Source organism: Corvus hawaiiensis, chromosome Z (genome assembly GCF_020740725.1).
Source record: "Corvus hawaiiensis isolate bCorHaw1 chromosome Z, bCorHaw1.pri.cur, whole genome shotgun sequence".
In the NCBI taxonomy this organism is placed as follows: domain Eukaryota; kingdom Metazoa; phylum Chordata; class Aves; order Passeriformes; family Corvidae; genus Corvus; species Corvus hawaiiensis.
This window is the reverse complement of record NC_063255.1, coordinates 24,472,853-24,487,067: the sequence shown is the minus strand read 5'-3', so window position 1 is coordinate 24,487,067 and position 14,215 is coordinate 24,472,853. Positions and strand designations below refer to the sequence as shown.

General features: G+C 40.8%; 1 protein-coding gene across 1 annotated transcript in view; it reads right to left on the bottom strand.

The window, feature by feature from the left end:
- The window catches only part of TBCA (tubulin folding cofactor A), a 25,411-nt gene extending 16,225 nt beyond the window's left edge, over positions 1-9,186 (bottom strand). The window contains exon 1 of the mRNA XM_048291810.1: positions 9,085-9,186. Coding sequence (XP_048147767.1) covers positions 9,085-9,137 — 53 coding nt within the window. The 5' untranslated portion in view covers positions 9,138-9,186. The remainder of the gene's footprint in view (positions 1-9,084) is intronic.
- Between the last annotated feature and the right edge of the window lie 5,029 nt (positions 9,187-14,215).

Below are 14,215 nucleotides of genomic sequence, written 5' to 3'. Positions count from 1 at the left end.
CCACTGCTCAGGGAGAGGAGTCCTTCCCCTGCTACCCCATGGGGTCCCTCCCACAGGAGACAGTTCTCTGTGAACCTCTCCACGTGGTTCCAATCTCACGAGCAGCAGTCCTGCCAGAACTACTGCAACGGGAGTTCCTCCCATGGGCAAACAGTCCTCCCAAAACTGCTGTGGCATGGGTCACTCTTCCACGGGGTGCAGTTCTCCAAGGACAGGCTGCTCTGGCCTGGAAGCAAGGGCCCCCTCTCTCCACTGGGTCTCCCACTGGATCACAGCCTCCTCCAGACATCCACCCACTCTGGCAGGAGCACCTCGCCCATGGGCTGCAGGTGGATCTCTGCATCCCCTGTGGATCCCCATGGGCTGCAGGGGCACAGCTGCTGCACCATGGTCTGCACCACGGCCTGCAGAGGCACCTTGGCTCTGCTGCCTGGAGCACCTCCCCCCCTCCTTCTCCACTGACCTTGGTGGCTCCATGTTGTTTCCCTCACATGTTCTCAACTCCTCCTCTTCTCTGGCTAGGAAAAACTGTGTCCCACTTTGGTTTTTATTTCTTCTTAAATATGTTATCACAGAGGTGTTACCAATATCTCTAATTGGCCCAGCCTTGGCCAGCACCATGTCCATCTTCAGAGCCATCAGGGATTGGCTGATGACTCTGAAGTGGAAACTTCAGCAGCTTCTCACAGAAGCCACCTCAGTGGCCCCCTGCTACCAAAAACCAGGCCGTACAAAACCAACACAACACCTGTGTGACATTATGGTGCTGCGCACTTTCCTGAGCCAAAAATGTTGTACAAAAATACTATTTGGAAGGCTTAAAGATATTCTTATGTTCAAGCCAAGATATCACAGCCCAATAAAAAAAAGGCTTCATTTGGTACTGTATACCTAATACCCACAAATTCTTAAAAGTCATCATTTTCTGAATTATATTTGCAAATCACTGACTATAATTTTTTAATATACAGTGTACCTGTAAGGTTGATCTGTTCTGAAAATGCAGAAAAGTCTTAGAGAAGCAGACAGAGAAACCTGCACAAGTCTAGTTTTCCCAACATGTCTACAAAATATCTAAACATTCAAAGTCAACATGGATTTGCTCTTTTTATTCTCTGTACAAATTCAGTATTTCCTTTGGACATTAAAGTGTTTTTTTACATTTCACTCTTCCTCTTTTATCCTGGAGTTTCAAGATAAAGCCTCAAATTTTAAGACAGTAATGATTTTTTTAAAAAATTAACGGAAGTTCTATGAAGAGTAAGTTATCTAAATACTAGGATGAAGTCACAATCTAAAATAATGGTACAAAATATTTTGCAGTTGGATCAGATGTTAAAAAAAATTCAGTATCTGTAAGAAGTTTCATTTTTTAATATATTTTTTTTGCAGTCTCCACATAACATTCTCCTTTCTAGCAAGTGTTGGCAGTTCCACAAACTATCACCAAGTATTTAAGAGCTTTTGATTTGAGGCACCTGGCAAATAATTATGGTACCAACTAGTGACTAAATTTTTGTTTCCCCCCTTAAAAATTTATCTGTGAACCAAAAATTCTCAAGTCCTTCCCTTCCTTTCTAACGCCAAATGTTAAAGAAGTAAAAACTGACAAACAACTGCATACAGTAAGTATTAGCTTAGTCTCATACTTCAAGTCTCCATTTACATGAGCTCTTTTCAGCTATACATAAATGTTCAACTGAAGTATGACGTAAATCTGACTTAAATCCACACACCTGACTTAAATCTACCGACAACAAGTTTGCTTTCCTTAGTTATTTTTCATGGACCCTAGAGAAGAGGTCTACACCCCTAGAAACAAGGAATGAAATTAACCCAAACAGAATAAAAGTATTTTACCATAATCTCCCCATCTTTCACGATGAAAAAGTAGAAATGTAAGATCCAGTTATTCTACACCTTGCCTCTACTGTCAATCAGTAGTTAACCACTAGGGAAAGAGTATAAAGAAACAAATAAAGTGACACTTCTGGTGGTATACGTGCCTCTAGAAATCAAATTAAGGACTTTTTATCACTGAAGAACAAAAGTAAACTATGAATGTTTTAATAGACAAGATGTCAGCTCCTAGCTATGACTGCTGCCCTTTAAAAATTCTTTACACATTTGACTTTCACATCACTTAACAAATAATTTCACAATTTCTTCTTTCTCTGAAAGAAACAGTTTTATTATTTTAAAGCTGGAGACTAAGCCCAGAAGAGCCCAAAGGGCTTGATTGAATCTTAAGGTAGAAGGAGAAAAAAAAATGTCCTTTCCATGCCATTATGATTTACTTCCTTATCCATTTTCCTTTACTCACTTTCTCTTCCCCACTTCAGCTCCCCAGCCTGAAGAACAAAGTAACACAAGATGGTTCAAGATAGTAAAAAAGCCAACCACTGGTGAACAAAGGTCTTCCCCTCCCTGGCTCTGCCAGCACTAATGCTCAAATGATCTCTCCATACCAAAACTGCAGGAAATTAATACAATAAACAAAATGAAAAAACCCCAACAAACAAAACAACAACAATCACCCTCCTCCCCCAAAAAGCACAACAAAACCAAAACAAACAAACCCCTCCCAAACAAACAAAAACCCAAACAAACAAACACAACATGACAGTTTTACTCCTGTATTAAGCAAGTTGAGCGAGGTCAGCAAAAGGTTTGACTAGCATCAGAAACCAGAGAAGGGGAGACGAAAATGAGATCTCCATATTCAAGATCACTTTGATTTCTCAAGGGACTTCACTCTCAGTCTGATTAGGGAGCAGAGTTGCAAGTGCTGTTCTAACTTCTGGCTGCTGCAGAAAGAGTCCCATGTCAGCCTTGTTTCTCACCTCACAAAGGGTACCTACATTCCTACCCCAGTCCATATACATCAACACTGTCATCTCCTGTAGTTGCATCATTAGCAGTAGCAAGCAGATCTACCTCTGTGATCATAAGAAGGGCAGTTTATCTGAAGTTTGACAGATGAAAAAATAATGAACAATGGAGATTTTCTGCACGCATAATGAAATTAAGATCCTCTGTACATAGATAAAAATTCTACCTTATTCCACAGTCACAGACAGGAACTACTAACGGGTACCTTGAACAAAAGTGGTAAAATGGTACAAAGACAGAGCAAGCAAATGGTACTACTCCTAATGTTCCCCCAACATCCAGCAGTTGCTGACAATTCAGGTTTACATAAGCTAGAATGGCACCTGTGTGCTTAAGCCACCAAATATAGACTTCTCTTCAGTAGCAGAAAAATCAACAAAAGAAACATTTTCCTAGCTGGAGTGAGCAAGCAGAGCTCTGAAGAAGATATGGGGGAATTACTCAGTTTTGCTACTGAGCAAATTCACTATTGAAAGGACATGCATCTCTTTAGAACTAATCTTACCATTAACCATAGTACATGCTAATATGCCATGGATCCAGGCTAAGAGCACAGAAAGCCCAGAGTGACAGTATTTACTGACTAGATGAGATGTCTATGCTAACTTAGTTCAAACTTAAAACCCATAGTAGTGTAGCTTTTTTTCCTTATACTATAAACATTTTTAATAGTAAATATTAATATTAATATTAATAGTGTAATAATAATTTTTCTTATAGTAGAATGTATTAACACTATGCATAATTATAGGACAAGTAATTCAGCAACTGCAGTAACACTGGCAATATGCTAATCACTACCTGCAGAGCTTAAAATACCAGATCTCTAACCTGCAAATTTTACTTACGCACACTCTTGAGTTCACTAAGGCTACCTAAGAATACAGACTTTACAGACTCAAGAACCCAAGAGAAAAAGCCAAGAAAGGATGAAGAAATACAGTACTTTACCCAGGTATACAAACTGCCATGTTCTCTTAGCCATGAGTGCCTACTTTCTGATTTAGACAGGATATCAAGTTTATGCGCTCCTTTTCTTCTTCTAGTGACAAAACCATCATCAAAGATAAATTTTCTCTTTTAAGAGTCAAGATGTAACAATACATAAGGATATGCATATTTTTAGCCCCTTCTGCATCTAACAGCTTACAGAACTGAGCTACCGTGACATTTCAGGATAACTTTGCAAGCCTGGGTTTTGTCAAGGATTACTACTGTAAAAAAGATGAAAATCAGATACATGATTTTTTAAGGCAGAAAATTATTTCAAGTTAAAAATTACTTGGTTTTAACATTTTTATATCATCTGTATTACTAGAGATCCCTCTGAATCTTCAGGGCTTCACTTGTTCTTGCCTCTACAGAAAGTTGTAAATGCTAAGGAGTCCAGGAACTTCAGTTTTAGAGAACAAGAAATGAAGCCTCTGATGTGGAAACAATTCGGGTTGCCAAAGATCTTCACTTCATTCTCCCTTCTACAACCCAGGCATCATCTTCAGTCAAGACTTTTGTTTTGGAGAAAAAAATACAGAATCTACTTCCTCCCCTCTAGGCCCCTTCCAGCTGGGGATAACCAACTGTAAATGCTACAATAATGAGAAAAATTAAATAGAATTACAGTCATATTATGTGCGTAGGCAATTCACAATGCATCAGAATGACTTACTACAGTTAAAAGAAAAAACAATGGACCTCGTGGTCTTGAATGAGATTTCCACCTATATGATACATACAATCTAATAATACTTGAAGTCAGGACAGGATAGAGTATGGTTGTTAGCACAGCTGTAATTCATCTTCTGTATACAAAGCACTACCATAAATTTAATACAATTTTTCTAGATTTCCCATGGATCCACATTCTAATTCAACAGAAAATTATTATTTGTAACTGTTTAATCCACACAGGGGAGTATGTGGCTGTACACCATGAAAAAAAATAAAGACAAAAGCACTACACATATGCATAAAGCCACTAAACTGTTACTACCAAGCAACTGGAACTACTGTACCTCCAAACTTTTAAAAGACTGCTTAAATAACTGAATAAATAACTTAGACTGCTTAAATAACTGTTAAATAACAGTTTTGCACATATTCCCACCCAAATGAAAATTTTTTTAAAAAAGGAAAAAATGCTTTCCTCCTTAATATTTTATCACTAATAACACTTATGGTCATAAAGCTGCTGGGCATGTTTTAATTTGCCAGTTAAAATGATGACATTAACAGATTATTATGGTCAGCATGGACATGCAGAAGACAGTTTTGCCTCAGGGGGCAGAAGATAATGGTAAACACAAAAAACCTAAGATGCCAGTTTTTTTTAAAAGAGGTAATGGGATGGAAGAAGAAATGTAAGAGAAAATCTTTTACAGATCTGATCATTACTAATTTAAATTTGTGAAATATTTCAAAAAAGGAATCACTTAGGTCTGCTCTAAAGTATAACAAGTGGAATCAAACCCATTAAGAACAAACAAACAAACCAACACACTATGCAATTTCCACAGCAACAACTGTGCTCTTGTCACAGCTTTTTAAGATATGTGTGGGTACTGTTTGTTATTGTGTAGTTAAAAGAAAACTTGTATTGAAAAGAATCAGAGAAATAGGAAACCCTTCAAAAAAAAAGGTTTGTTTCTAGACCTTCCAACTAATTATCCAGGTTGATGACTACTATGTCACAGACGCTACCTCAGACAACATGTAAATGCAGGCGCACTCTTTTCCCAGACAGCTCACATGAAGTAGGGCTTTTTTTGTGGGAAAGAGACTACGTTAGTAAGTCTTCAAAGACTTAAGCAATCTTCAAAACGCAGGGCCAACTCAAGATATTACGTATCCAGTCCTAATGCCAGGAGCATTACAAAATGTACTTAAGACATACCTAAGTAGCTCTGGACCACAACTACCACACTTGGCTAGCACTGAACCCAAGTTTAAGACTCCAGGACTGAGCTGGTGACAACCCTAGGCAACAGATGCACAATCTGCTCTCTGAAAAGGGTTATTTAATTTGGATAGAGTCAGCTTGTATCCAACAGAGCATTCTGTATATTCACACTCTTGAGTCCCCGAGCTCTCAAATGTATAGTGTACACACATTAAATCACTGTATCATGCTGACTCTGTACAGCTAAGCAGCTCTGCAGATCACTCCTCAATGCCCAAATAATATGAGATACCCTAGTCGTTCCCATTAATTGAGCTAACAAACAGTTGTTGTGCACAATCTTCTAATTATAACAAGAATAAAGAAAAGAGATGTGACTTTCTCATCAATACATTGGTGCTATGAGTCACGGCAAGGGCCTATGGCTAATGGGCAACATGCAACAAAGCACCCATAGTTCACACAATGGCTGGAAGATGGAGAAAATTTCTGACTTACACCAGAAACAGGAAATTTCTTGAGTGACCAAGAACACAACTAGTTTTGTGCTTAAATTAGCAATACAGGAAACAAGCAATAGGAGTCTTTGCATTCCGCACATTTCTCTTGCACAAAATATATCCTGAACTTAACAGTAAAATAATTCAATTTAAGATCATTGTTCACATCTATATTTAAAATCAGACCAACAGTTTTGTGTAACTTGCAGAACTTCCTGTGCTTGGAGGGGAGGGAGAATCAGTGTAAACTGCTTTGCAGTATGATGCTATTTCACTAGGAGAAAAAATAGTATCAACATCAGCGCAGCAGACAAAAGAACAATCTTGTGAAGAGACCACAGTTTTAGAATGGTAAATTAAAAAAAAAAAAAAAAGGAATTGCTTCACAAAAGATCAATACACTTTCCCCATAGGTTCATGATGTAAATTCTATAATCAAGGCTTGTAGATTTGTAATTATGGTATGTCAGCCACATTTAAACAAGCATGTTAAAAGATTGTTAAACTAACACAATTGCAATGTGAATTGTCTTAGTCTCATTCTAATCTACTCGTGTCACTTCCACTTAATCAGATGGAAACTATGGGCAAATGTCAGTGCTGTTTTCGCGCAACCCAACTTACTTTGTTTGCGGTGGTTTTTAAAATAATTTCCAATCTAAAATGCAACAGGATATTTTAGAAGGGGTTTTTTTTCCCTAATCAATTCTCTCACTATCCAGCGGATTGTTGTTGTTTGGAATTACTGAGAGCAAAACTATTTTGAAGAGATTAAACCAGAAGAATTGCTTGCTAGGACATAAGGCACAAATACAGAAAACATTACTACTCATGCTCATCAAATCTACTTGTTTTAATTCCAAACTACTGAAAGTGTAAAATCACCAAGAGCCTGGCTATCAGACTTGTCAAAAAAGTAAAAGATCTCTCTATTTCTAGTTTAAATTTCTTTCACTGACATAGAGCAACATAGGAAATGTGCAGGCAAGTAAACTACCTACAACCTAAAACACAGTCTCTTCAGAGGAGTACACAAAGAATTTATGACTTACAGCTAAAAAAAAAAATACCAAAGCAGAACAGCTGCTTCATTCTTGGTGTGGGAAAAAGTGATTAGTTAGGTAACTAACAAGAAAAAAAAACCGCTACAACAGATGACTAACACAAGTCAAACAAAATGTCTGAAAAGCTCTCTATATCCTAATGGCTCTTGACCCCTACCTTTTTTTGATATATTCTTAAAGCTTGGGCACTGAACATGGCTGGAAATCAGTATTACAATGCTAGATTCAATGTGGTTTTCTAAACTGAAAACACAGGAAAAAACCTAATGAAAATTAACTGAAGTGCTAAGTTAGTCACTTTATAGAATGCTTAATAAGCCTCTACACAAGTCTTCTCACACACCAGGAAACAAGATACCTACAGAGTTGCTAGAGTTCAAAATAAGAGGACAATGTTAATGTTCCTAAGTTGACACAAGTTACATGTATGCCCACTGTAGCAGAACACATAACTAGGCTTCCAGCTAGAGAAGGAAGGGTGGAGAGGAACAGAACTCTCTTGTATCTGTGTGCAGCTGTCACAGAAATGGGAGCTGCCACTGTATCATGTCCCCCCAGGGACTTAAGATAACATTCCTTTTCTTCTTTTTTTTAAAAAAGTTACCTTAACTTAGAGAATGCCAGCTGCTCCAGAGTAACTGTAGATATGCCTGTTGCTACTGCGCAACACATTCAAGCTAAGTTTACTTGCTTATCCACATGGACATTCTCCAAAAGCAAATCTGAATCGTGTTGACTGCATTTTTGTCGTTTACCCAAACGTTTTCATCCTTTGTACTAGCTCTGAAATGCACACAGTTGTGTGGTTTGCTCCTATGTTCAGAGACTAGAAATTCTGAAGTGCCTTTCTTTAACTAACACCAATAGGGACAACTTTTCTAGTCTTCAAGCCCAACCTTTCAAAGTGAATCAAGTATAAAAAAAGGTGCATCTCTTATTGACAGGAATTTGCTAAGTCATCATATAAAGCTGATTGTATGAAACTGTACTGTTTAACATCCTGATCTAGCATACGCACTAATTCTTGTCTCTGCCTGAGTCAGCACAGTCTTTGTAGCCTTAATAAACCCCACCGCGACCAGTGTTTACACCTATAGTATGAGTGATCCTGACAGATACATTTTTATTAAAAACGATGACTGTTAAAACCAGGGAAGATCAAGGCTCTGGTATTGCATCTGCCAGGACTGCTCAGGGAGGTGGTGGAGTCTCCATCCTTCGAGGTGTTTTAGGGAAGACTGGACGTGGCACTTAGTGCTATGGTCTCGTTGACAAGGTGGTGGTGTTTGGCCATAGGTTGAACTCGATAATCTCAGAGGTCTTTTCCAACGTAACTGCTTCTGTGATAGCACTGGCTCTGCAACTGCTGAACCAGAAATATTCAACTGTAGCATCGGTAAAAAAAAAAAAAAAATTGAGGCTTCATGCCTCGGCAAGGTATGAGGCGAGACTGCCCTGCACATCGAGGGGGCTGGGTGACTACCCTCGACTCCCAAAGCCGCTAACGAAAGGGAACGAAATCCGCATTTAACCGGTGTCCCGGAAAAGCACGGCCTGTTCCCGACGGCGGTACGCGAGGGGTGGAAGCCCGTGTCAGGGCCGCTCTCCGGCGCAGCCGGGCCCCACACAGCACCGCGGTCCCGCGCGCGGCACGGCCGGTCCCGCACAGAGCCCCGCTGTAGCCCCCCGGCCCGACCGTGCCTGGCCGTGCCGTGCCCCAGCCGCCACTCACCGCCTCACGACGCCGGTCTTGATCTTGATCTGCCTGAGGCGCGGGTCGGCCATGGCGGCGGGCGCCGTGACTGCGCAGCGCCGCGCCGCGCATGCGCGCACCGCCAGCCCGGGCGGCACCACCGGAGCGAGCGGGAGGCGGGCGGCTCCCCCCTTCCCCGGCTCAGTGGAGATGGCCGGGCAGCAGCAGCGTGCCGCCGTCCAGACGGAGCCGCCCGGGGCCGTCCGGGTTTGCTCGCGCACGGGAGGAAAGGTGGGAACGCACCCTCGGTGCCGCGGCAGGAGCTGCTCCGACCGGTACCGTGAAGGTGTTGGGGTGGAGAGTGACCGGCAGCACCCGCGTCCGACCCCTGGTAATGTGGTCCGCATGATTAACGCCATTTCACAAGGCAAGCAGCCATTCTCTGGTGGCGTGTTTGTGCGCTATCCCCCCATTATCAGTCCCTGAAAGTTCTGTGCACCAAGGAGACAAACCAAATAGATTGCTTTTTCCCATTCCACTGGCCTCAAGGTTCCTCGGCACCAGGTCAATCACTTCCCTCCTAGCCCGCGTGTATGTCCCAACACCCAGCCAGGCCACTGCTGTGGATGACCCCGTCGCAGTACTGCCCACCTGCAGCCCCCAGAGCAGTGTCTGTAGCCCCCAGAGTACTGCCCACCTGCAGCCCCCAGAGCATTGTCTGCCTGCAGCCCCCAGAGTACTGCCCGCCTGCAGCTCCCAGAGCAGCATCTGTAGCCCCCAGAGCAGTGTCTGTAGTCCCCAGAGTACTGCCCGCCTGCAGCCCCCAGAGCAGTGTCTCTAAATCCCACCTTTGATGGGTCCTAAGGAAGAACTCAGACCAGAGCTGTCGCTGGACAGTGAGACCCAGGACATCCCAATGGCCAGGGGGACACCTCTGCCTTCATCTGCTTCCTCTGAGGATTGAGGGAGTGGCTTATATTCTTTTATATGATTTTTGAATCTAGATTATGATTGTTATATTGATACAGCAAACCATGTACTGTGATCCAATCCAGTCTGCAGAGGGTCCATGTGAGCAGAAATCAAAAATTAAATTGTATTATAAATTGCATGTTTTACTACTTAGAGATTGCACACACTAATTTGACAAGAGACAACTGAGGGGAGACCCCATAAATGTCTGTAAGGGAGGCACCCTCTGAAGGGAGGGCGTCAAGAGGATGGACCAGGCTCTCCTCAGTGGTGCTGAGCAGTAGAACAAGAGGCAATAGGATAGAAATTGATGCACAGGAAGTTCCACCTGAACATGAGGAAGAACTTCTTTACTTTGCAGGTGACTGAGCACTGGAACAGACTGACCACAGAGGTTGTGGTGTCTCCCTCACTGGAGATATTCAAGAACTGCCTGGACACAATCCTGTGCCAGATGCTCTACAATGACCCTCTTGAGCAGGGAGGTTGGACCAGATGGCCAACTGTGGTCACTTCCAATCTGACCCATTCTCTGTGTAATTTTGTTTGTAGAAATCCTGTGTCATTCTAATAATGTGCTATATTAATAATGAAATCCTGCTAAGGAAAATAAAGCTTTAATTTTTAAGCTATTGTTCAGTGGTTAAACTAAGTGTTAAACACTACAACTTAGTGTTGTCATAATTCTGCCAAGGATCTCTAAAAGAATCTGTCTGTCCCCTTAGTGTCAGGTGGTTGGTAAAAGCAATAAAGAGACAAGATTAGCACTGGCAGCTCAGTCCTAGACTTAAAATCAACTGATGGTTCAAGGGCTGTTTTCCTTTATGGTTATACTTCATAGAGGCTAACGACTCAAGGGGATAAATTCTGGGAAAAAAACCCCCAACCCCTAGGGTCTGTGTTTGAAAGAACTTCCCCTGAAGGAGTATTAAAATTGACAAGAAAGAAAAAAAAAAAAGAGCTTCTATGAACAAATAAAGGCAAATGCATTTTCAGTGAAGTGCAGTTCAGGAAGGTCTGCAGAGGATTTTTTTTCCTCTACATCCTTTTGTCCTGTGCTAGTGGCTTGCCCTGATTCTTGGCATTGCCAGTGACCGATATCTCTTGAGAAAAGCTGGCTGCAAGGAAGGAAGTCATGCAGCTTCTGGTGACATGACAGCTGCAGGTCATTAGCCAGCAGCTGTGGCAAAGTGGCTGGCACGACCAGGCCCCATTCAGACATAGTATAAGCAAGGCCAAGACTGCTCAAGTCCACAGAGTTGTGTGTTATCTGTAGAGGAGGATGAACATGACCCCTCTTACAGAGGCCAGCAAGCCTTCCCAGGAGACCTGCAACACACAGCTTTCACTTGGCAGGCTGTTGCTGAAGGGAAATGCAGATCTCAAAATCAACACTAGCTTAATGCCATGAATAACTATGACCTGGAGACAAGTTCACAGATGTATTACATATTTACATCTGCCATCAACCGTGCAGGAGGGAGAAGGAAGGAGAGCGGCATTCTGGCAAAAACAAAGGAAAATGCAGTCCCTTACTTGGCCAGAAACTCAAATCTTACTAGTCTGTCTTTAGAAAGCTGTATCAAATCATGCTGGGGCTGAAGCTGTCCCCTAAAATCCAAGGCACCCCTTGGAATTGGTATGTAGTTATGCTACATACTCTTCGAAAATACAGAATTCTGCAAGTAAAGCTGAATTACCACCATACACCTACACATCACTTTTTTTCCCAAGTATAGTCTTCAGTGTCATTTCTATATTTGACAAAGTTGTTCAATAAGTGAGAAGGCCAACAACAAATAACAGCACAAAAATAAAAATAGCCTACAAGCAGCAATATTAAGAAAAGTAACTAAGGTTTCCAAGTGCTAAAAATGTTTTATTTCTAGCCCTGAAGCATTAGCTCACATTACTTAAAGTGCTTAGGCTCAGCTACTGAATTTTAGAAGTAGAATGCAATTGTTTTCTTCCAGCTAATTCACTTAACTAGTAGATAATAATATACCAAATCTGTGTTCATATTTAAGCATATATGATGATAATGTGAAAAAGGTGTTACTGGTGGGTCATGGAGTATATTGTAAAATGTGTCTGAAAGCATGATGTACTTCACTATTAATATGTGTTTGTATTAACAATTGAAAATTATTCATTAACATTTAAAACCCAAGTAATTTTATTTCTAGGGGTATGGATATCTGGATATTTAGGGAAGTATGTATAATGCTTTCCAGGACAGACACTCCTTTTTAAATAACGGTGTGTGTGGGGAGTATGTTTTCCAGAACTCCTTTGAAACAATTTTTAGCCAAGTCAATCATAGATACGTTTCCACGTGAATTAGTGATGTTACAACAGAGTTGAATACAATCCTTTATGAAGACTGTGAATCCTATTGTACCTTTTGGATAGTAAAGAAACTGTCAATTCTTCAATGATTTTTGGCAGCATTTTGCTTGTTTTGCATTTGGTTGAAGGTTTTTCATAAGATCTATTAGCCCTAGTCATTATGAGAGCACTGTTGCATAGAGGCAGGTGCCTAAACATAATTTGCTGATGCTCTAGCTATGCTGACATACAGAGCAAGTCATTCTGTATGTGGGACCCTTAAACATATTCATATGTATTCCCCTGTATTGCTCCTTCCCAGCAGCTCACATGTAAAGCTGTACTTGCTGTGAATATGACTTCCTCTTCTCTGACCAATGTCACCTGGCCATTCCAGCTTTCATCTGGCTCCACATAAGCAATATTTTCAAGGCAGTTTGTTACATGTTTTGTGCAAATTTACTTTAGTGGGAGTAATTTTCACTGCCAATTCACTATGCCTTCTGTCTAAAAAAAGTTAATCTAGATTTGTTTATTTCTTGTGGCTAAGAGCACATACAGTAACTATTGCTCATTCCCATTTCACGGAAGCAGCTAGTCAGCCTGATGAGCTCAAATGTCTGCACACATAAACAATTATGTAGTATGTGTTTAATCTGAGGTGTGCACAGTGCACCTAATACACTTGCAAGCAAACACACCAGGTTGCAAAGCACTGCTTACGACTCATAACTTTACTGTGAAAGACCAGCTTAAGAAGTTAATGCCATACATATGCTTCATCACAAGAAAAGAGCAGACACACTTGAAAGCATTGCAGTATGCCACATATCCCTTTCATAGTAACAGTTCCCAATTAATATGTCTCTCAATTAAACACTACTTGTAAGAAACACTCAACTTGTAAGGTGTGCAAATACTGAGTCTTATTAATCTTGCATTCTGATCGTAACCCTACCTTCCTTTTAACTTTATTTCTTTGGCTCTAATAAGGGTCTTTCTGCAGTGAAGCTATTTTGTGTTATACCAGTAGTTCACTTCAACTTTAGAGCTAATGTGTTTGTCAGCTGATATAGTTCAAATTTGAGACCTATGCTGCTGAGGTTAGAGCAAACCTTGCAGAGGGAAGTACAGTCCTCTAAGCCTCAGTGGCAGTTTCCATCACCTTGTCCATCCATTGACAGTTGGTTTTGACAGCTTGAAAAACCCATGACCAAATGTAAGTGTTCTTCAGCTGAGCACTGAGACCATTATTTTAATAAGTAAATGGTCAATGAGCTTTCATACTATTTTGTTTACCCATCAAAACCATGTGTGCAGTCTCACTATAATTTCATTTTCTTTTATGATCAAACAAAATGTGGAAAATATTTAGCCTTCAGATTTTATCTTTTTTGTAGGAAAACAAAATTTCATTCAGCCTCCCCAAAGTATACTACAAAATGAGATCAGATTTTGAATAAAAGTTATTGGTGTCTACTTAATTTTTTATATATGTTCAGTAGGTAAAATTAGCCTCTGTACAGCTGCCAGCACACAGCTAGGCACCATCTAAGTGCACAATAATTCATTTCCCTGGCTGCCAGCATATGAGATAGTATCAGTATTGCTTGTAGTGCAAATCTCTTGATCCACTTTATTATCAGGTGATTATTACTGGTCAAAATTGTCTTCCACAAATACCCCCCAAAACACTTAGAGAGTTGTTCAACACCACAGATTCAGGCAAGTATCACAGGTATAGAATGGGACAAGTATAAAATGGATTGCTGCTGCACAGTTTGTAAGATACCTACAAAATATGGTGATTCAAGTGGGAGCTGTGTTTTTTTACAGGAGAGGCTCAGTTACATAGGGAAGCTAAGTAAAG